General features: G+C 42.1%; 1 protein-coding gene across 2 annotated transcripts in view; it reads left to right on the forward strand.

The window, feature by feature from the left end:
• The window catches only part of CAMK2A (calcium/calmodulin dependent protein kinase II alpha), a 164,849-nt gene that overhangs the window by 54,409 nt on the left and 87,927 nt on the right, over positions 1-22,513 (forward strand). For both annotated transcript variants that reach the window (XM_075856171.1, XM_075856172.1), the window contains exon 3: positions 11,172-11,231. In XM_075856171.1, coding sequence (XP_075712286.1) covers positions 11,172-11,231 — 60 coding nt within the window. The remainder of the gene's footprint in view (positions 1-11,171; positions 11,232-22,513) is intronic.

The raw sequence follows: 22,513 nt of genomic DNA on the forward strand, positions 1-22,513 counted from the left end.
CGCACAGTGAATAAGGCACACATATTTGGTATCCCCATGCACGGGAGAAGTGGAAGAATGTGAAAGGAGATTAATTTTGTCCGTGGTCCATACCGTGTGTGAAAAATGCTAGCATAAACTGGCGCAATTGCTAAATTCTTGCATTTTTTTCCAATTTTGCCCACTTTAGAGAAAAAAATAAAAATGATATATACTGACAAATGCCACTAAAACAAAGCCCTATCTGTCCTTTAAAAAGAGTGTAAAATTCAAAGATGAACTTTATTCACCTGCTGAGTTATAGTCATCTAAATAAGCGCATAGCAAAATTGTGAAATTTGCTCTGGTCATTTAGCTGTAAAAGAGCCTAGTCCTTAACCGGTTAAAGATGTCTTGTCACCGCAAAATATTACCGTTTATGGGCTCCGTCGGGCACCAATGGTGTCTGTCATGCGATGGAACTGGCGCTTCTGGTATTTTTATTGTTTTGCTCCTCTGACAGAGCAGGGCAACGGAAACACTGACGCAGCTGTGAACAGGCGCTTATTTAGTAGATGACCCACTAATGCTGAACTACTGTGTGCAGAGGCATCAATTAAACAGAACTGGCAGACAAAGACAGGAGAGGGCCCATGTGTAAGAATGTTTTGTGGGCCCACAACAGTTGATTAGTCAAGAACAAGGTGATTATCTTAGACCACCTCTCTAATGACTCTTTAGCAACTCCTGGCACTAGTGTGTAAATTTCTCTGGTATATCGCAATCCACTAATATTTGTGACCTGAGGGAATCATTAAAACAGTCCTACATGCCATCTAGTAGACAATAGGAGGACATTTGTTTTTGTAATGGCCCCAATGGCCAAAGTTCTTTAATGGTCATAACGGGCCATTGTGCAGCTGCACATACGATATGTCCATCCCTGCACAACCTCCATAAAAATAGCTGGCAGCAAATTAGCAGAGCCAAATGGGGTGACATCTAAACGTTACTTGTCTCAAGAGTAAAAAGGTAGGAATTATCCTTAAAGTTGTTAAAGGAAATTGGGTTTAGGATATAGCTTTATATATATATATATATATATATATATATATATATATATATATATATATATATAAAAAGGTTTAATTTCTCATTTATCGTATTTATTCAATGTTTTTATATAAGGAAGCGTTTCATATAAAGCATTAGAAAAATGCGGCAGCCGGGGTAACGGGAGCTCCTGGACCCCACTGAAAAACATAAAACATGTTCCTCAAATTTCATGCATCATTTATAGTCCTGGTCCCCTCATATTGGACCTCTTCAGGCTGTAAGCCCTAAGTGCAACCACAACCTATGCACCCCCTATATTTACATCCCTGGGCTGTAGGGAATTCTATACCCTTTCTGCTTCCCTGTCAGCCATGACAGCTTTTGCCTCTTACTCCATAGATAGGCTGCATGGTAAAGCAAGGAAGTTCAAGTTCCTTGCTTCCAAAGGGAACAATTACAAGAATAAGAATATATAAGGACATTTTTATTGTAAGCCCACGCTCTCCACCTTTATATGTTTGTCCCATACATTTGATGGATACATATATATCCCAATGGCCCATGGTAATCTGGTTAAAACCTGCTCTGCTCTTGTCAAGCAGAAGTTCGGGCTAGACAAGAAGCCTGCAATTACCCTGTCACTCAACCACCCAAATATACCTGTAGCCCCTGTACCTATTTTAATTACTAATTTATTTATTAATTTTATAAGAAGATAATAAATGGTTTTACAATTCTTTTATTTTTAAGTGGATTCACGGATAAAACATTTTGGCATCTTGTTTTGCGATTAGTAATAATGTAAGGAGAGGGCTCATCTGAGGCTTTGTTCAGTTTAATTCTCTTGGCAATAATACCATGCAGTTATTCTGCTGTGAGCACACAATGGTTTCTGATTGTTCAGCAGAGTCGCAGTTATCCCACTGTGTGATTGCTGCCTGTTCTCTAATGCAATTACCTATCATTGTGTCTCAGGCAACAACATAATAAGAAAAGGTTTCGTTTCTAAAAAAAAAAAAAGTGTGGAAAACATAGAATAAAATGATGAAAGGACAAAAAATAGGAACTAAAAGAGATAACAGATATATAAATTGTCATAAAAAGTAAACAAAAAAAATCTAATTTATACAGAACATACAACATATGTAATATTTATTAATAAGCGTAGGCAACATATGGGGGCATGGAATGAAATAATATCTCCCTAACTGAACCCTAAAAACAAATTGCTATTTAAAAAAATATATATATTTTTATATTTTTTACTCAGTTATCTGTCAACAAACTTGACAACAAAAAAAACATAATTAATGGTGCCTGTATAGACAGCATTATTGTATAGATTTACAGAGAGAGATAGAATGGGAGCTACATAGTGTAAACTAGGACTTGGGTTTGTATGGGGAGGCTTAGAGGGGAAAGAGTTAAAAGGGACCGGGGTGGAGGGAGATTAGGAGCAAAAGTGGCTTTGACAGGAGAAACAACAGGGGTGGAGAGTTAGAGGTACTTTGTAGGAAAAGTTGCCACACATTCCTGCCACAGCTCGGACCTGGAAAATGGTACCCATTGCCCTATTTTGGGGTTCCCATTGGGCGAGAGTTTAAGCAAGAGCACATTGTCATGGCCGTTATTTAGTTGGTTGTGGCCCATCCAAGGTATTGAGAACCCTCTGTAAGTTAGGGGCAGAGTAATGTCTAGTGTTCTTACTGGTAAACAGGTTGTAAAGGAACCAGGGTTTGGTCTCTGACAGCCTTGTCACCCTGAGCCAGTACGATGGGACTGGGGATTTGTTCATCCTGGTTAAAGGCCCTCCAAGGCCAAGATGTTCCTGAATGAACTTAAATGTACATGAAATTTATTTGCCTTGACACACAGCACTGAAATCTTTACAGTAACTACAGGCAAGACAAGCAGTATAACATGATAGTGTAAATTATTAAACTCACTAAATCCTGGGAGCAGCTGTCTCATACCAGCTGCGCCCAAATGAATACGGATAAATTCATACATTTCTTACTGTTCAGGGTTGAAACAGTAAAAATAAAGCAGGGTTGCCCTGAACATCAGGTTTAATGTGTTTTTTCAAGTTTGTTCATTGTTCGAAATTTTATAACTTTTTGCTTTTATAGTTGATGGCTTAATGTAGCAACATAAGCGCCTGATGCAAATTGTCCTTGGATATTTTTGGGAACAAATATGTCGCTGATAATTTTGCATATTATTTTTTCCTTTTTGCTATGTTTATTTTTTAGGATATGTCATATACATAACATTTTGGTCTGGGTCAAAATTTGTGTAAGGACCATTTTAAAGGGGTCCTTTCCATTTTCTTAGAATAGAATAGTCTCGTCCAGAAAATGAGCCTAATAACAATTTCATTCAGTGTTAAAAATCACAGTGCCCAAATAATAGTGCCATAAAGTGCAAAAATTATATTGCCATGTAGTGCTCAAATAAGTAACTTAGAATTGCACTGAACACTGGACTTAATATTTTTAACTTTTAGCACGTGCATTTTGAGATTCTTCGGGTGTCTTGTTTACAGTGGTCCTCGGCAGTGGAGGATTAAGTAGACCATAGGCCCTAGGCCGTTACCCAAACTTGGGCCCCCCTTCTCCACCGCCGCCCTGCTGCGCCGTAACTATTGTTAAAACTAACTTTTTGTGCAAGCATTAACAAATTGGTGTTACGATTCCCCTTGTCAAAGGGCTGTGTCCCTACATGCTGACAGTCTCCAACCATCGCTGACAGTATCACACTGTGCAGGGACACATCCTCCTGAGAAGGGGAATGGTAACACCTGGACTACAGAAAGACTTTTTGTGACATACAAGGATTTCCTATAATAAACATATCAGGAGAGGTGACAGATTCTCTATAAATCCAGTCACTCACAAGTGACTGCTCAGATTCTAGTCGTTATTTTTTTCTTCATCCGGTCCAGACCTCATGATGACTTCTCCCGGCCATGTCCCATTTCTGCAGAATATGCCACTCAGATGTCTTCTGCTCCTTACTTTTCCAACTTCTCCACACCTATAAACGAAGATAAAATTCTCATGGTGCCACACACTGTGCCTCTAAATATAATAGCACCATACACTGAGCCCCTGAATAAAATAGTACAAAACACTGTGCCCCTGAATGTAAATGTGTCAAACACTGTAAAGTAAAGCACCACATACACAGTGCCAACTGTGTATAGCGACCACACACAGCCCCTGTAGATAACATTACACACCCTTATAGATAACGCCACACACAGCCCCCCTTTAGATAGCACCACACAGACCCCCGAGAGATAGTGCCATACAGCCCCCCTGTAAATAGTGCCACACAACCCCTATAGATAGCGCCACACAGACACATGTAGATAGTGCCACACAGTCCCCTGTAGATAGCGCCACACACAGCCCCCTTGTAATTAGCGCCACACACACACTCTTGTAGATAGAGCCAAACAGCCCGCCCTGTAGATAGCGCCACACAGCCTCAATGTAAATAGTGCCACACATTCCCTGTAATTAGCACCACCCGCCTTGTAGATAGCACCACAGAGCCCCCTGTAGAAAGCGCCACACAACACCCCTGTAGAAATCGCCACACAGACCCCCTGTGGATGCGCCACCCGCTGTAGTTAGTGCCACACTTACCTGTCCCCGTTCCAGCGCCGTCCACTTCTCTGACGATGCAGGCCTGGTCTAGCGGAACGACGCAAGTGGTGCGATAACGTCATCGCGCCGACGTCATCGCACCACCTGCATTAAAAAAAGGCTGGATGGCGGGGAAGAGAACCGATGGTCCCCCTGCCTTGCCAGCGATGTCAATTGTATCCGCTACCTTTGGACGAGGATACAATTCATTCCAGGGGCCTTCAGTTTTGCTGTGGTTTTTGCTAATATTCGCGGCAAAAACATGACAAAACTGCGATGTGGTCTTTGGGCGGCCGCCCATAACAGATCTATGGGGATCCGCTACTGGTCCTCAGCTTTGAAGAGAAAAGGAATTTAATCCCAAGGGTAGATGAGGTCAAATTATATCATATACTGAGGTGCTAAATTTTACATGGGAATAGTTTATTTACCAGTCTTTTCAACAGTATCACTTTATGGTGGCTGTTTCAATTTATGGTAACTGTAGTGTTAGACCATGGTTGAAATATGGCAAGCTCTATGGGTTGACAAAAAGGGGCACATTTAAAAAAAGGTATGTAAGAATATGGAGCATTTACTATATATTAGTATACACTCAACAAACACATTCATTGGAATACTGTATAGGACATAGAACATTGCTTTATTGTCCCTACCCACAAACAGAAAACCAAGGAAAAAAGTTCCAAATATACAGTATATTAGCGACATGAAGATGCAATTCTACTCTAAAAGACTATTTGGGCCGGTTTTTAAAATAAGGCACCCCAGTCTTCTCTGCAGGTCAATAGCAAAAGTTCTAGTAAAATTAGCAGTGCTGCTACTATCAGGGTATGTTCACACGGGCTATTTTTGGCTGTTTTTCGGGCCGTAAACGGTCGAAAAACGGCCGAAAAATTGGAAGCAGAACACCTTCAAACATCTGCCCATTGATTGCAATTGGAAAAACGGCGTTCTGTTCCGACAGGACATTCTTTTTTTTAAAAACAGCCACGAAAAAGAAGTGCATGTCACTTCTTGAGATGTTTTTGAAGCCGTTTTTCATAGACTCTATAGAAAACAGCTCCAAAAACGGCCGTAAAAAACACTGTGAAAAACGTAGCGAAAATCGCGAGTGGCTTACAAAACGTCTGAAAATCAGGAGCTGTTTTCCCTTCAAAACAGCTCCGTATTTTCAGACCATTTTTGCTAAGCCTGTGAACATACCCTAATACTAGTCAGAAAATACACTATAATTTAAGTTCTAGATTTTGGGAAACGTCGGCACAAACTCTGTTATCCAAATTTTTAAGACTCATTTTCTTGCACAGTACAGTGCAATTTTCCTACAGCCAAAGTTGTATTTTTTGAATTACCCAACAGAGGGATTGCTCCAAGAATGTAGACTTCAAGCTCAAAAAGTAACTTTATCTGGTCTACCTAAGTGACATAGTCAACTATTGTCTTACAAAAACTCGGAAGCCTTGAAAATTCCTAAAGGAGGTGTAAATCATCTGCATCGTTACCCCAAATTTGGGACATAAGGATTTTTTACCTCCTACAACTGTACTCTTCCAGAGAGGTCATGCATGCGCAGATAGCCCAACCCTGCACTCCGCCTTCCCTATCTTCGGCATCTACAAGCACAGATGCTTATAGAAAGTATGGCTCTGAGACATTCTGCTGCAGTGTAAAGGTGTCCATATACATTCGACCAATGTCGGCCAAATCCACCGATTTCGGCGGCCATTTAATGTATAGTTCTTTTTTCACATCTAAAATCTAAACATCTATTTATAAACAAATACAATATAAATATATAACCCTTTTATCCCCTACAACCCTTCACCCCTAAGATAGAGGAGAAAAAAACACCTCAATATATAAACAATTTCCTAATATCAGAATTAAGTTAGGGTTTTAAAGCTTTTGAAAAAACAAAACAAAAAACATGACACGTCCCCTTTAAGTCCTCCTGTGCAGATTTTCATTAAGGACATTTATCCGTCTCTCTATAACGCATTTTTTTATTTTATTTAGTAGGGGTATAATGAGCTCTATGTAGCTAATAACTGTGAGCATCAAATAAAGAAGTATGTGGCACTATTCCTATGATATTATTCCACTGTTCCTTCGACATACCAGTTCTGACTTTCCTGTATTTTTCGTTAACAGTTGGTATAGCCTTGTTGTCCCTGTCTTTAAACGTATATATTTAAGAATAAACCCCAATCTCTCAAAGCCATCTAAGTCCACTTTATCTAGCATTACCTGGACTTTCAATGCTGAGGTCAGTTGTACATACTGAAAATACCTCGATTTCTTTACTCCATATTCTTGACAGATTCTTTCCTTGACTGCCTAAAGTTGGGATCCTTTTTTAGCTCCCAATTTTTAAACCCTTCACCATTGTAATAGCCCACCATACCTTTTGCATCAAATACTTTGTTCCATATATCTTAACAGGAAATTTCATCTTTGTTCCAGGGCCCCTAGAACTGATTCCACTTCCATGTGCTGTTGGACTAATTTTCAGTTAATATCTTGGCATTTAGGCTGCCCCATTCCCTTAATAAGTTTAGATAACATGCAAATAAAATATAGGCATGAGTTAGGAACAGCTATGTCCCTTTTCAGAGGCCCTAGGTTCTCCAGCACCCGGAGCAAAGATTCAGCTTGACGCTCCCCCCCCCCCAACCTCCTTCCCGACATCTCCTTCCCCCTCGCCATGTTTGTTTTCTCTACAAATCAATGACGTGTCATTTCTTTTCCACGTTTTTTTTATGTAACTCGAGCATAAAATCATTTGTACATTTTACAAGCAATATAGTTGTATACACAACACCAGAACCAAGCTCATTAATATATACAGCACCAGAACAAAGCTCATTACATATATACAGCACCAGAACCAAGCTCAGTACATAAATACAGCATCAGAACCAAGCTCAGTACATAAATACAGCTCCAGTACCAAGCTCTGTACATATATACAGCACCAGAACAAAGCTCATTACATATATACAGTACCAGAACAAAGCTCAGTACATAAATACAGCTCCAGAACCAAGATCATTACATATATACAGCACGAGAACAAAGCTCAGTACATAAATACAGCTCCAGAACCAATCTCAGTACATAAATACAGCCCCAGAACCAAGCTCAGTACATAAATATATAGTACCAGAACCATGCTCAGTACATATATACAGCACCAGCACAAATACAGCACAATTTAGTGCAACCCCTGCCGTATAGGTTTGTACTAAATTGTTACCAGCTCCCAGCATGGCCCGAACAATGGTAAGGATATGCTGGGAGTTGCTATTTCACCAAAAAAAAAATCATATCATAATCATACCACCCATTATCTCGCTGCAAATCATACAGTGACTACAGTACTGATTAGAGGCAGAATAAACATATACATTCAGTGACTCACTGGTGACGTCTCAGATCCTAGTTCTTTTTCCCAATCCGGTCCAGACCTCTATGATGACTTCTCCCGGTCACAGCCCATTTCTGCAGTATGCCGCTCAGATATCTTCAGTTTCTCACTTTTACAACATTTCTAGACCTATAAACAAAGATAAAGTTCTCATTATACCACACACTATGCCCCTAAATATAATAGCGCCATACACTGCAACTCTAATTATAAAAGCACCATACACTGAGTCCCACACGCACACACACCGTGCCCCCTGTAGATAGTGCCTGCCATAGAGCCCCCTTTAGATAGTGCCCCCCCATATAGCCCACCCCTGTATATAGTGTCCCACATATAGCTCCCCCTATAGTGCTCGACAGATAGCTCACACCTGTATATAGCGCCTCTGTAGATATAGCCCACCCCTGTATTTAGTGCTCCACATATAGCCAACCTGTGTATAGTGCTCCACAGATAGCCCACCCCTGTATATAGCCCCCTGTAGATATAGCCCATCCCTGTATATAGTGCTCCACATATTGCCCACCCCTGTATATAGTGCTCCACATATAGCCCACCCGAGTATATAGCCCCCTGTAGATAGAGCCCCCCATAGAGAAAGCCCCCCCATAGATAAAGCCACCCCCCATAGATAATGCCACACACTTTTTTATTAGGATAAAAAAGCAAACTATACAAACTCACCTTAATCCGTGATGTGATCGCGCCGCTTGCACCTATGAAAGGTGCTGACTGTCAGGGCAGAATGACTTTCCCTGTCACTCAGCGCCTTTCAACGACGCAAGCGGCTGCGCCGCTTCACTCATAGAAAGGCGCTGAATGGCCGGGCATGGAACGTACCCGGCCATTCATTGCTTCTAATTGTACCTGTGTTCTATAGATGCAGGTACAATTATAGTGGGAGTGGCTGGTTTCAGTGGCGCCGCCGACCCCTCAGAGAGGCAGCAGGACGCCGCCATGGATGGTGCGGCCTTGGCGCCCCCATCTAAGTTGCGCCCGGGGCCCTCGCCTGCCCCCCCCTGCCCTTTTATCTGGTCTATGTTGAAGTGTTTTAATCCTATCCTTGGGTTGCTCCCTTTCTAAATAATGCCCCTATAGATAAAGTCCACTTAAGTTTTGGATTAATCCATAATGGGATATTTGTAAGCAAATACAACAAAGGTGGATGTAAAATAGATTTTAGCAGGACTGTATGCCCATACGGACAATGGGAGTTTAGTCCATATTTGAACCTTATCTCGAAAATGTGGACAAAAGTAGCTTTATATTTAATTCCTCATAATCCATAAAAATTTTAGAAATTTGAATGCCCAGATAATTAAAACTAGAGCTACATATAGGGAGTGGCAAGATAAAGTTCTCTAATGGACCATCCGAAGGCATTATTACTGCTTTTTGTTTGTTTATCTTTTTAACTAAGTATGCAGAGAACTTTAATATCACATCAATATCAATCAGATATTGTCAGCATAAAGTGTAATTTTATTTTCCATACTCTGATACCTAAAACCTAATATCTGGGTCCCCATGAAGTGCCACGGCGAGAGTGCATTCCGCTACTCAACTGAAAGCAATGTATATTATTTGTTCGGCAGATGTCAGAGCAAAAAGGAACCGGACATGTTGAGTTTCCACATGCCCGATCTTTTGTTCCCAAGGGAGTTAAGCTGCCACCAGCAGAGTCTGGCAGCGGCTTATTCCCCTCTCCCCATTGAGAACACATAAATGTTCGGCCAAACCGAGCGTGCATATGTATGGGAATGTCGGGAGAAATAATTGTCTACCAAACGATCCTGTGGTCGACAGCTGATGAGGGTGTATGGCCACCTTTATATGATCTCTCAGCTACTGTATGATAACAGATATAGATATACATGTATAGGGTTTTGTTAGATTTACAGCCCCTGGCAGATGTTTTAGTGTTGAAAATATGGGCAGGGCAGCAGTCCGGGAAGCCGGTGTAGGTATACTCTTCTGAGAGGTCTATGCTAACCAGGAACAACAGAGGAGCCACATTTGAGATGAATAAGGCATGAAACATATGGGAGTAAGTCATTTGAAAGAATAAAGATGCTCAGATGCTTTATTCAATAATAACTTATGAACTTGGACACTTTTTCTATGAATTTCCGTCCTGAGACAACCCCCTTACATAAATGCTATATGAAACCTTAAGCAGATGTACCTGATGATATCATACTTTATTTCTGCACACGATTATACTTTGTAAACTGGGAATGGCACCAATTTTTAAGCTTAAGCCGCCAATGACTAAACAACCTTAATAAAAAAAACATGACACACTTTTGGCTGACGGTTCCTATTTTTTACTTTTCTTCCTTTCTATTTCCTGGCATCCATTGACTCATCTTATTATATATAAGTGGAAGAGGGGGAGATACATGAAGGTTGGTTTTGGAAAACATAGTCTATCCTCAATTTACTAGATATCAACTCCAAAGTTCACCCTTAGGACAGGACTACACAGGAACGTTTTTTAGTATTGCTCCAGCAACATACTGTAAATGGTCTACAAGTTTCCTTGTAGGACTGGACTGCCATATTAATTCCCGTTAACCTGGACGAACCAAGTTTTATCCCCTTTTGAGCAGCAGGGTCATTTTACAGCAGTCTTCTGAGTGACCTTCTTGACCGAAAAGCATAAACGCCTGTGTAGGTTTAGCCTTATAGAGAAGATTCAGTCAGGATCAGAAGGATCATCCGCCACAAGACTCACCACCAGTATTCTTTATAAAGAGCAGGAGACTAAATTTATGATGATATCAGCATATCTTGAGCATGCCTTGTTATATGGCACAACTTATAATGTCACAATGTGTTGCCTATGTTTTTCCATAGGGAAACCTACTGGGTTTTCTCAAGGGAAGTGAGCTATCAAAGTATATATATGCATAAGAAGCAATTAAATAACAAGTTTAGCTCTGCTACATTTAAATAAGTACAACTGTGTGAACAAAAAGGACTCATCATAGGATACCTAGTTAAAATGGTAACTTGGGCATCTTTACAATGGATTTATGAATAACTTGTTTTTCATTTGAATTTTTTAGATCACCAAAAACTGGAACGTGAAGCAAGAATTTGTCGTCTCCTGAAGCATCCACATATAGGTCAGTCTCCAGTATCTTACAAAAATATGGTTAAAAAACAGCCCCAACCCCAGGTTCAGCTGGTTGGTAAGCACAGCAATATGTGCTCACTTGTTACTTTAAACCAAACTAAAAAGGGAACATCTCACCTCAAACATGCAGCATGTTAAAGAGCGGGAGGAGCTGAGCAGTGATATATAATTTTGTGGGAAAAGATTCTGGATATCCTATAATTTATTGATTTAAATGCCTACTAACTGTGGGATTAAGAGTCAAGTGGGCGGTCCTAATGATTGGCAGCTACTTCTGCATTTACATTCATATAGGAAAGGATGTCAATCAATTATTGAGACCGACCACTGGACTCTTTAACCTAGTGAGTAGGGATTTTAATTAATAAATTACAGGTAATCTTGAATATTTTTCAGAAAACTATATAGCAATCTACTCGGCTCCTCCTGTACTATAACATAATGAATGCAGAGAGTGCAGCATGTTTAATGTGACAGGTTCCCTTTAAAAAGTGCATCTATCCTCCAAAAAACTTACAGGAGCTCAATGTACACCACATTGCTATGATCCTACAGGGTTCCAAACCCACTAACTGCAGGGCTCAGTACTCCATGCTTTATTTAACCTATCATTTGGCATGTTTTGAGTTCCTTCTATTGTTTTTGCCTTGTTAGTGTTTACTGTTATTCTCCACCTGCTGGTGGCCTAGTCATTGCCAATCCCAATACTGATGGTCTACTCTTTGTCCACAGGCCGCTGTAACTTGGGCTTACTGAAGGCTAACTGGTGGATTCAGGGGTCCTCTTAGCAGGCAGATATTGATGTGAAATTTTACCACTCCCTCTCCCCCAATTCAGGGGGGGGGGATGTGGAATGCTTTTTTGACACAATAGGTACACAGGCGAATGTTCAAGACAAAACTCTTCGATTCTAACTGACTAAAAACAATTCATGTTTGTGAAAGGTGTACCACCATCTATGAGGCACTGCGATAGGGAACCTCTGTGCCCCATCATATGCAAATCTGTTCATTTTCTGGTGGCTAACTAGGGGCAGGAGAATAGCTATGGAGGGTGCAGATGCAACAGTCGCAATCAAGCCTTGGTGCCTGAAGGGACCAAAATACCTCTCTGCCCCTATAGAAGACACCAATACTATAAAGGTGGGTTGGGATTTTTATTCGGGCCCAGGAGCTTCACGTTATACCTCTATTTAGGGAATCCTATTAATGTGACAGGGTCACTTTAAGGGCTTCATGCATTCTATATTGGTGATTGATTAGCAATGCCTTGTGGCACTAAATTTTATTGCAACCAGGGAAAAATATGCATGGGACGTTATATTAAAGTAGCACTCTGTTTGTTTTGTCCTATCATTAGATAGACGCGAGTATTACCCTATTTAGTTATTCATTTCTATCTGAATTCTTATTCTTTAGTTTGTTCATGTGACCTCACTCTGACCTGATAAAATATACAGCAATTAATGTGATTGAGAGTCAGCCTATTCACTTCCTGATTTATGGACTGTACCAACAGGTTTTTCATAGAGGGGATACAGAAACTTATGTTACTAACTACTGATGAGCAGACACATAACTGTCACACAGTTATAAGTCAGGAGATTGCCACCCCCTTCGTTATTACTGTATGATAGTTATGTGCTGGGGCGTAACTAGGAAAAACTGGGCCCCATAGAAAACTTTTGACAGGGCCCCCCCTAGGTGCCACACGCAGCCCTGTTATAGATAGTGCCCCCTGTAGACTGTACCATACAGCCCCCCTGTAGACAGTGCTATACAGCCCCCCCTGTAGACAGTGTCACACCCCACTTGTAGATAGTGCCATACAGCCCCCCTTTAGATATCGGCATAAAGCGCCCTTGTATATAGTGCCATACGGCTCCCCATGTATATAGTTGCACACAGCCCCCTCCCTTGTATATAGTGCCACACAGCCCCCCTTAGTAGATAATGCCACACAGCCCCCCCCTTAGTAGACAGTGCCACACACAGACCCCTGTAGATAGCGCCACAGCCCTTTCCTTTATAAATAGTGCCATACAACACCCCTAGCAGAAAGTGCAACACAGCCCCCTTAGTAGTGCCACACAGCCCCCCCTTTGTAGTGTCACACAGCCCCCCCTTTGTAGTGCCATACAGCCCCTTGTATATAGTGCCACACAGCGCCCCTTAGTAGTGCCACATAGCCCCACCTTAGTAGTTTAACACAGCCCCTTGTATATAGTGCCACCCTGCTCCCCCCTTGTATATAGTGCCACCCTGATCCCCCTTGTATATAGTGCCACCCTGCTCCCCCCCTTGAATATAGTGCCACACAGCCCCCCTCAAAAAAAATATATTGTACTTATCTTGCCCCGTTCTTGCGAAGGACGGAGTACTGCAGTGTCTCCGGTCGGGACACATGCGCAGACCAGTGTGATGCAGTGATGTCATTAGGCCGGCCCGCACAGGGAGTCTTCCCAGCACCTTATAGGCTGCAGGCCTAAAGTAGTCTGCAGCCTTAGGGCCAATTCTAGCTTTTCTGCTGCCTGATGCAAAAATTTAAATGCCCCCCCCCCCCAGACTTTGTTTGAAATCCCCCTGGCTGTTCTAAATTACTACCAGCTTCCTCAAACTCTTGCAGATGCGCCGTTGCCTTGTCCCTGGCATGCATGGTGCAGCGATAAAGCCGGACAGAGTACACCTTGCTGCAAGTAGTACAAGGCATTGGCGCATATGAGAAAGTTGTATCAGTCAGGGGGATGTCAATCAAACATGGAAAGGTGGGTTTGGAGGCAGGACTTTGTGACTCTTCAAGTTAGCGGCACCACCCCATGACCCTTTAATGAGTAATTAGCATATAGTGTGCACGGTTTAAAAGTTGATTTTTATAGATTTTGCTGCATCTGAAAATAATATACATTTGGAAATATTGTCAGATCATGTGTTACCGCATAGTGGCGGTTTAAGAGGTTAAAACAACCAGACAGGTTCCCATTAAATATACAATGAATTGAAAACAATCCAATCTGCCCACAATTTCGTTATTATAAATATATCCTATATAATTACAGCTCCAGAACAAAGCTCATACATATATACGGCACGAGAGCCAAGCTCAATACATATATACAGCACCAGAACTAACCGCAGTGTCACGCTGGGTACGTGGACCCACTGGGCCGTACCGCCTTAATGGTATGGCAGCTGGCCAACAGGACTCAGGTCACAGTCTATAGTTCGTATAGGTGTACCTGTGATAGCTCAGACAGTAGCAAGACAAGCTCGGCTGGGACCATACAGCAGGCAGGCACCGGCCGTGGTGTAGCAGGACAGGCATGGTACTCAGCGCAGCACGACTCCAACTCAATGCGGCACTTGGACCAGGATAGCACGGGATACAGGTTACAGGTAGCAGGAATGGGAAACACTGGAAACTGGAAAACACTTAGTAGACCATTTGCAAAGACAGACTAGGGTAACGACAACAAAGTTCAGGCAATGCAAGGAGGGGCAGAGCCCTTCTTATAGTCCAGGGTGATCTGGGAGCATTCAGCTCAATCTCACACATGTGTGCGCTCTGGCTCCTTTAGGCTGGACTGAGCTCGCAGGCGCACCCTAGTGGTGGCTGCGGAACAGGACGGCCGCATGTGCAGACATTTCTGGAGAGACAGGCATCGACAGGATGGGAGGAGTTCGTGGTCAGCGACCACGGATGATACACTCAGTACATAAATACGACACCAATACCAAACTCATACATATACAGTGAAGGAAATAAGTATTTGATCCCATGCTGACTTTGTAAGTTTGCCCTCTGTCAAAGACATGAACAGTCTAGAATTTTTAGGCTAGGTTAATTTTACCAGTGAGAGATAGATTATATTAAAAAAAAAAAAGAATATCACATTGTCAAAATTATATATATTTATTTGCATTGTGCACAGAGAAATAAGTATTTGATCCCTTTGGCAAACAAGACTTAATACTTGATGGCAAAACCCTTGTTGGCAAGCACAGCAGTCAGATGTTTTTTGTAGTTGATGATGAGGTTTGCACACATGTTAGATGGAATTTTGGCCCACTCCTCTTTGCAGATCATCTGTAAATCATTATGATTTCGAGGCTGTCGCTTGGCAACTCGGATCTTCAGCTCCCTCCATAAGTTTTAGATGGGATTAAGGTCTGGAGACTGGCTAGGCCACTCCATGACCTTAATGTGCTTCTTTTTGAGCCACTCCTTTGTTGCCTTGGCTGTATGTTTCGGGTCATTGTCGTGCTGGAAGACCCAGCCACGAGCCATTTTTAATGTCCTGATGGAGGGAAGGAGGTTGTCACTCAGGATTTCACGGTACATGGCTCCATCCATTCTCCCATTGATGCGGTGAAGTAGTCCTGTGCCCTTAGCAGAGAAACACCCCCAAAACATAATGTTTCCACCTCCATGCTTGACAGTGGGGACGGTGTTCTTTGGGTCATAGGCAGCATTTCTCTTCCTCCAAACACGGCGAGTTGAGTTAATGCCAAAGAGCTCAATTTTAGTCTGATCTGACCACAGCACCTTCTCCCAATCACTCTCAGAATCATCCAGATGTTCATTTGCAAACTTCAGACGGGCCTGTACATGTGCCTTTTTGAGCAGGGGGACTTTGCGGGCACTGCAGGATTTTAATCCATTACGGCGTAATGTGTTACCAATGGTTTTCTTGGTGACTGTGGTCCCAGCTGCCTTGAGATCATTAACAAGTTCCCCCCGTGTAGTTTTCGGCTGAGCTCTCACCTTCCTCAGGATCAAGGATACCCCACGAGGTCAGATTTTGCATGGAGCCCCAGATCGATGTCGATTGACAGTCATTTTGTATGTCTTCCATTTTCTTACTATTGCACCAACAGTTGTCTCCTTCTCACCCAGCGTCTTACTTATGGTTTTGTAGCCCATTCCAGCCTTGTGCAGGTCTATGATCTTGTCCCTGACATCCTTAGAAAGCTCTTTGGTCTTGCCCATGTTGTAGAGGTTAGAGTCAGACTGATTAATTGAGTCTGTGGACTGGAGTCTTTTATACAGGTGACCATTTAAGACAGCTGTCTTTAATGCAGGCACCAAGTTGATTTGGAGCGTGTAACTGGTCTGGAGGAGGCTGAACTCTTAATGGTTGGTAGGGGATCAAATACTTATTTCTCTGGGCACAATGCAAATAAATATATATATATAATTTTGACTATGTGATTTTCAGGTTTTTTTTTTCATATAATCTATCTCTCACTGGTAAAATTAACCTAGCCTAAAAATTCTAGACTGTTCATGACTTTGACAGTGGGCAAACTTACAAAATCAGCAAGGGATCAAATACTTATTTCCTTCACTGTATACATTACCGGAACAAAGTTCAGTACATAAATACAGCCTCAGAACCAAGTTTAGTAAATAAATACAGCACCAGAACAAAGCTCAGTACATAAATACAGCACCAGAACAAAGCTCAGTACATAAATACAGAACCAGAACAATCTTAGTACATATATACAGCTCCAGAACACAGCTCACTACATATATACAGCACCAGACCCAAGCTCAGTACATATATACAGCACTAGAACCAAGCTCAGTTCATATACACAGCACCAGAACAAAGCTAAATACATATATACAGCACCACAGCCAAGCTCAGTACATATATATAGCACCAGAACCAAGCTCAGTACATATATATAGTACTAGAACCAAGCTCTGACATATATACAGTACCAGAACCATGCTCAATACATATATACAATACCAGAACCAAGCTCAGTACATAAATACAGCACCAGACCCAAGCTCAGTACATATATACAGCACCAGAACAAAGCTCAGTACATAAATACAGCACCAGCACAAATCTAAGTACATATACTGTATACAGTACATATATACAGCCCCAGAACCAAGCTCAGTACATATATACAGCACCAGAACTAATACAGCTCAATTTAGTGCAGCCCCTGCCATATAGGTTTGTACGGCATAAAACTATAGCTCCCAGCATGGCCCGAATAATGGTAAGGATATGCTGGGAGATGCTGTTTCACGAAAAAAAATCATATCATAATCACACCACCCATCATCTCGCTGCAGATCATACAGTGAATACATTACTGATTAGAGGCAGAATAAATATTTACATTAAGTGACTCACCAGTGATGTCTCAGATTCTAGTTCTTTTTCTCTTTTCTTCTTCACCCAGTCCCAATGTCTATGATGACTTCTCCTGGCCACAACCCATTTCTGCAGTTTTCTGCTCAGATGTCTTCAGCTTCTCACTTTTCTGCACCTATAAGTGAAGATAAAATTCTCAACACCCCTAAATATAATAGTGCCATAAACTGCACCTCTAATTATAATCACATCATACACTGTGTCCCTGATTATAATAGTACCATACACTGTATCCCCCCCCACACACACACACACGCACGCATGCACACACACACACACACACACACACCGTTCCCCCCTGTAGATAGTGCCCCCATAGCCCCCGTGTAGATAGTAACCCCCATAGAGCCTCTGTAGATAGTGCCCTACACAGAAGCCCCTGTAGATAGAGCCCCACTTATGGACTCCAAAGCTACAAGGCAATAGTGCTAACCACTGAGCCACCGTTATGCCCTGTATATAGCTCCCCCTATAGATAGTGCTCCACATATAGCCCAGCTCTGTAAATAGTGCCTCACATATAGCTCCCCCTGTATATAGTGTTCCACATATAGCCGACCCCTGTAGACAGTACCCTACATATATTCCCCCCTGTAGATAGTGACCCACAGGTAACCCACCCCTGTATATAGTTTCCCACATATAGCCCACCCCTGCAGATAGTGCCTTACAAATAGATCCCCCTATAGATAGTGCTCCACATATAGCCAACCCCTGTAGATAGTGCTCTAAATATATAGCTCCCTCTGTATATAGTGCTTCACAACCCAACATATAGACCCCCCTGTAGATAAAGCCCCCCCTGTAGATAATGGCACCCAGTTTTATTAGAAAAAAAAAAAACTTTACATACTCACATGATCCCATTCCCGCACCGTCTGGTGGCAAGTCGTCTCTTATGCTGGGGCTGAACAATGCAAGTTCATGTGAACTAGCGTCATTGAAAGGCGCCCGATTGGCAGGGCAGAATGATTTGCCCCGTCAATCACCGCCTTTCAACAACGGAAGCGGCGCGATGACTTCATTGCGCCGCTAGCGTAGTTGAAAGGCGCTGATTGGCGGGCGGCACGGGCCCCTCATGCCGCAGGCCCCGTAGCAGCCGATACAGCGGTAGTTACACCACTGGTTATGTGTCTGACAGTTGTTTCTGTGTCCCCTCTGTGGAGAGCCTGTTTGGCACAGTCCATAAATCAGTAAGTGAGGAGGCTGACTCTTATCTACATTCACTGCTGTAGATTTTATCAGGTCAGAGTGGAGATCACATGACCCAACTAAAGAGAAGATTTCAGATAGAAATTAATAACTAAATAATGTAATACTCGCTGAGTATATATATTGGGGGGATAGGTATCTAATGATAGGAAAGAAAAACGTGCTTCTTTCATGTGACTTATGTTTGGGTATTACAGTTTTCTCCCAGTTTTTAAAAATGCAACTGAGATAAGGATGGAAAGTGCATTACAGTATTGAAGTCCATAAATCATGGTTAATAAAAAAAATTGAAAAAATTCCACATCTTATATATATTTTCGAATGTTTGTTTGAAGCCCGATTTTTCATTGATTTTAAATCAGGCAATAGCTATTTTTGATTGGACATGCGTTCCCCAGGTAACGGATTGCACTGACAGGCTCTGCCCCCTATTGATGATGTGGCAGCCCATAATTGGCTGCAACATACATCATTCTTCGCTGAATTGCCTAACACAGCAGCACTGCGATGTTGGCCACAGCGGGTTTACACAGAGGCAGGACAGTTGTCCTGTCTCGTATAATTGAGGGACTAAAATGCATGTAGAAGCAATGAGCGATGGAGGGACTAATGGTAAAGATGAGTAGCGAGGAAAAATTATGCCAAATGGGCACTAATCAGAAGTCCCCGCCCCTCATCCACCACTTCGTCTAGGAGCACTGGCTTAGGACTTTTATTTCCTAAAGGGAATAATTTTTTTTGATCATGTGATCATAGTGTTAAGGATATTTAATGGTGCTTCCAATAACATTGGGTCCGGTTTCACCAGTATTCCACCCGTACTTACGGACCCGTTTTCTATGCACTAATCGGCACCCTTCTCTGTATCAGTGCTGGAAAGGATGAAGTGGCAGACCCTTCGGGCAGTTTCCACAGCAATTGAAAGTAAAAGAAGTTCACACGTACCGTTGTCTTGGTGACATGTCCCTCTTGACATCCAGTCCGACCTCTCTGGACGACGCGGCAGTCCATGCGACCGCTGCAGCCTGTGTTTGGCCTATAATTGGCTGCAGTGGTCACATGGGATGAAACGTCATCCCGGGAGGCCTGACTGGAGGAAGAAGCAGGTAAGTTAACTTTTAATACTCTCTAATTATTATGTGGGTCGTGCTCCCATATAAAGTATGGGAGAACGGTCCGTAAAAAGCAAAAACAGGACATGTCCTATCTTTTGCGGAGCCTTTCTACGGCACGGACACCTTCCTGTAAATATACAGGAAGGTGTCCATGGGCAATAGAAGTGAATGGATCCGTAATTACGGACAAATTCTACGGTCGTTTGCATTGGGCCTTACAATACATAATTGCTGTATTTAAATAGTGAGCTTATACTCTATCTATACCGTAAGTCAACTTCCCGAGCAACGCCGGGTATAAAAGCTAGTATGGAATATTTTTGTCCTACAGAACATGTCTGTTTATCATACATTAAAATAACCCTAAGCTCTATGAAAAAATTGCCTTTTTATGTGATACCCACAAGGAAGCCGAAACGCTCAGCCGTTCCCAGCCCACAGAATTTATCATTCTAACAGAAGCAGAAATTTGCACTCGTGTTTTTTTCAGTCGACCCGCAGTATATTGTAAATAAACACCTACAATAACAATAATTGATGCAAAATAGAAACACAGAGCAGGCACAATATTATGTCTCTGCCACCCCGGTGATTTTGCTGCGCATACACTCACATATACAGAACAGGAGCGCCAGGGATTTATTAATGTTTTATATCATTTATGAGTAGCCTGTCAGGTTCAATCTGTCTCCAGCACCATGGACCTCTCATTCGTTCTTTTTCTTTTATTGGATAGTAGAACAGTTTCTTGCAGCGGGGGTTTCCATAGCAACAGAATTCTGAAGCACATGGAAATATTATAGAGGTCCGAAACAAGTAAACCCACTAAGCATTAGTACATCCTAGACCAAATCTATCACTAAAATAATCAGGTTTAGTGTCAGGTGCTTAGGCCAGGCTCATAGAATGGGGCTCATTTACAAAAAGAGCCTTTGTGCCAGTTTTTTGTATTCTTTGTATTTTTTGGATTCTAATTTTTAACAGGTTTTCTGTTTTACTGAGAAAGACATACCCGCCGAGGGGGGGGTCGCCGTGTTTTGCGGTTTATCGCACCATGGAAAATTATGCTAATAATTAAATAAAACAATACAATATTCCAAATACACCCACATATTAAAGTGGACTCTAAATAAAGAATTTCCCTGTCCAGAATCTTTAACTGGATTGCCACACTATGTATATAATTACATAAGCATACCTACCTACCTACTCACACATTATATTAAACTCACCCATTACGTATAGACCTATCTGCGCACATTCAATATCCTAAGCGTGCTCAGCCCATTTAGTTAGGCTGTGCACTGTAAGAAGGGTGGAGGACAGTGTGGTGTGCGCAGCAATCCGCGACAAATGTCCCAGCTAATGCACAGATACAGTGCCAGAACAGAAATCAGTACATATATACAATACCAGAACAAAGCTGAGTACATATATACAGCGTCAGAATCAGGTGCAGTAAAAATATACAGAACCAAGCTCGGTACATATATACAGCACCAGAATTAAGCACAGTACATGTATACAGAACCATAATCAAGCTCAGTACATAAATATAGCACCAGAACCAAGCTCAGTACATAAATACAGCACCAAAACCAAGCTCAGTACATATATGCAGGACCAGAACAAAGCTCAGTACATACATACATACAGCACATATACAACTCAGTACAGAGATCATTTGCAAATTCAATTTAACCGCTGCTATATAAGTTTGTACGACATAAAACTACAACTCCCAGTATGGCCTGAACAATGATAAGGATATGCTGGGAGTTGCTGTTTCACAAAAAGAACGATACACCCATCATCTAGCTGCAGATCATACAGTGATTACAGTACTGATCAGTCACAGGGAGAATAAATATTTACATTTAGTGATTGACAGGTGACGTCTTCTCAGATTGGAGTCATTCTTTTTCTCTTTTCGTTTCCATCCAGTCCAGACCACCATAACGACGCTTCCTGGCCACGACCCATTTCTGCAGAGTTTGCCGCTCAGATGTCTTCAGCTCCTCACGTTTCCAACATTTCTGCACCTATAAACGAAGATAAAATTCTTATGGTTCCACACATTATGCCTCTGAATATAATAGTTTCATACACTGCACCCCTGAATATAATAGTACTATGCACTGTGCCCCTGTAAATAATAGCACCATACACTGTCCTCATGAATATAATAGTACCATACACTTTGCCATAAATAAAATGGTGTCATATACTCTAAAGTACCACACATTCACAGTGCCCACTGTAGATAGTGCCACTCACAATGCCCCAGGTCGATCATGCCCCTCATAGAACCCACTGTAGATAGTGCCCCCATATAGTCCCATGTAGATAGTGACCCCTGTAGAGTCCCCTGTATATAGGGCCCTCCATAGAGTCCCCTGTAGATATTGCCTCCTGTAGTCTACAGGCTGTAGATAGTGCCCCTGCAGAGTCCCACAGATAGGGCCCCCTGTATATAGTGCCCCCTGTAGATAGGTCACCCCATAGAGTTCCCTGTAGATAGTGCCCCCTGTAGATAAGCCCCCATAGACTCTCCTGTAGATAGGGCCCCTGTAGATAGGGTCACCCAGAGTCCCCAGTAGATAGGGTCCGCCATAGAGTCCCCTGTAGATAGGGCCCCGTGTAGATAGTGTTCCCTGTAGAGTCCCCTGTAGATAGCACCCCCTGTAGATAGTGCCCCCAACCCAACACTGCCCACTGAAAAATAAATAAAAAACATTACATGTTCACCTGTCCCCATACCCAAAC

This window comes from Rhinoderma darwinii, chromosome 3, assembly GCF_050947455.1.
Source record: "Rhinoderma darwinii isolate aRhiDar2 chromosome 3, aRhiDar2.hap1, whole genome shotgun sequence".
NCBI classification, from domain to species: domain Eukaryota; kingdom Metazoa; phylum Chordata; class Amphibia; order Anura; family Rhinodermatidae; genus Rhinoderma; species Rhinoderma darwinii.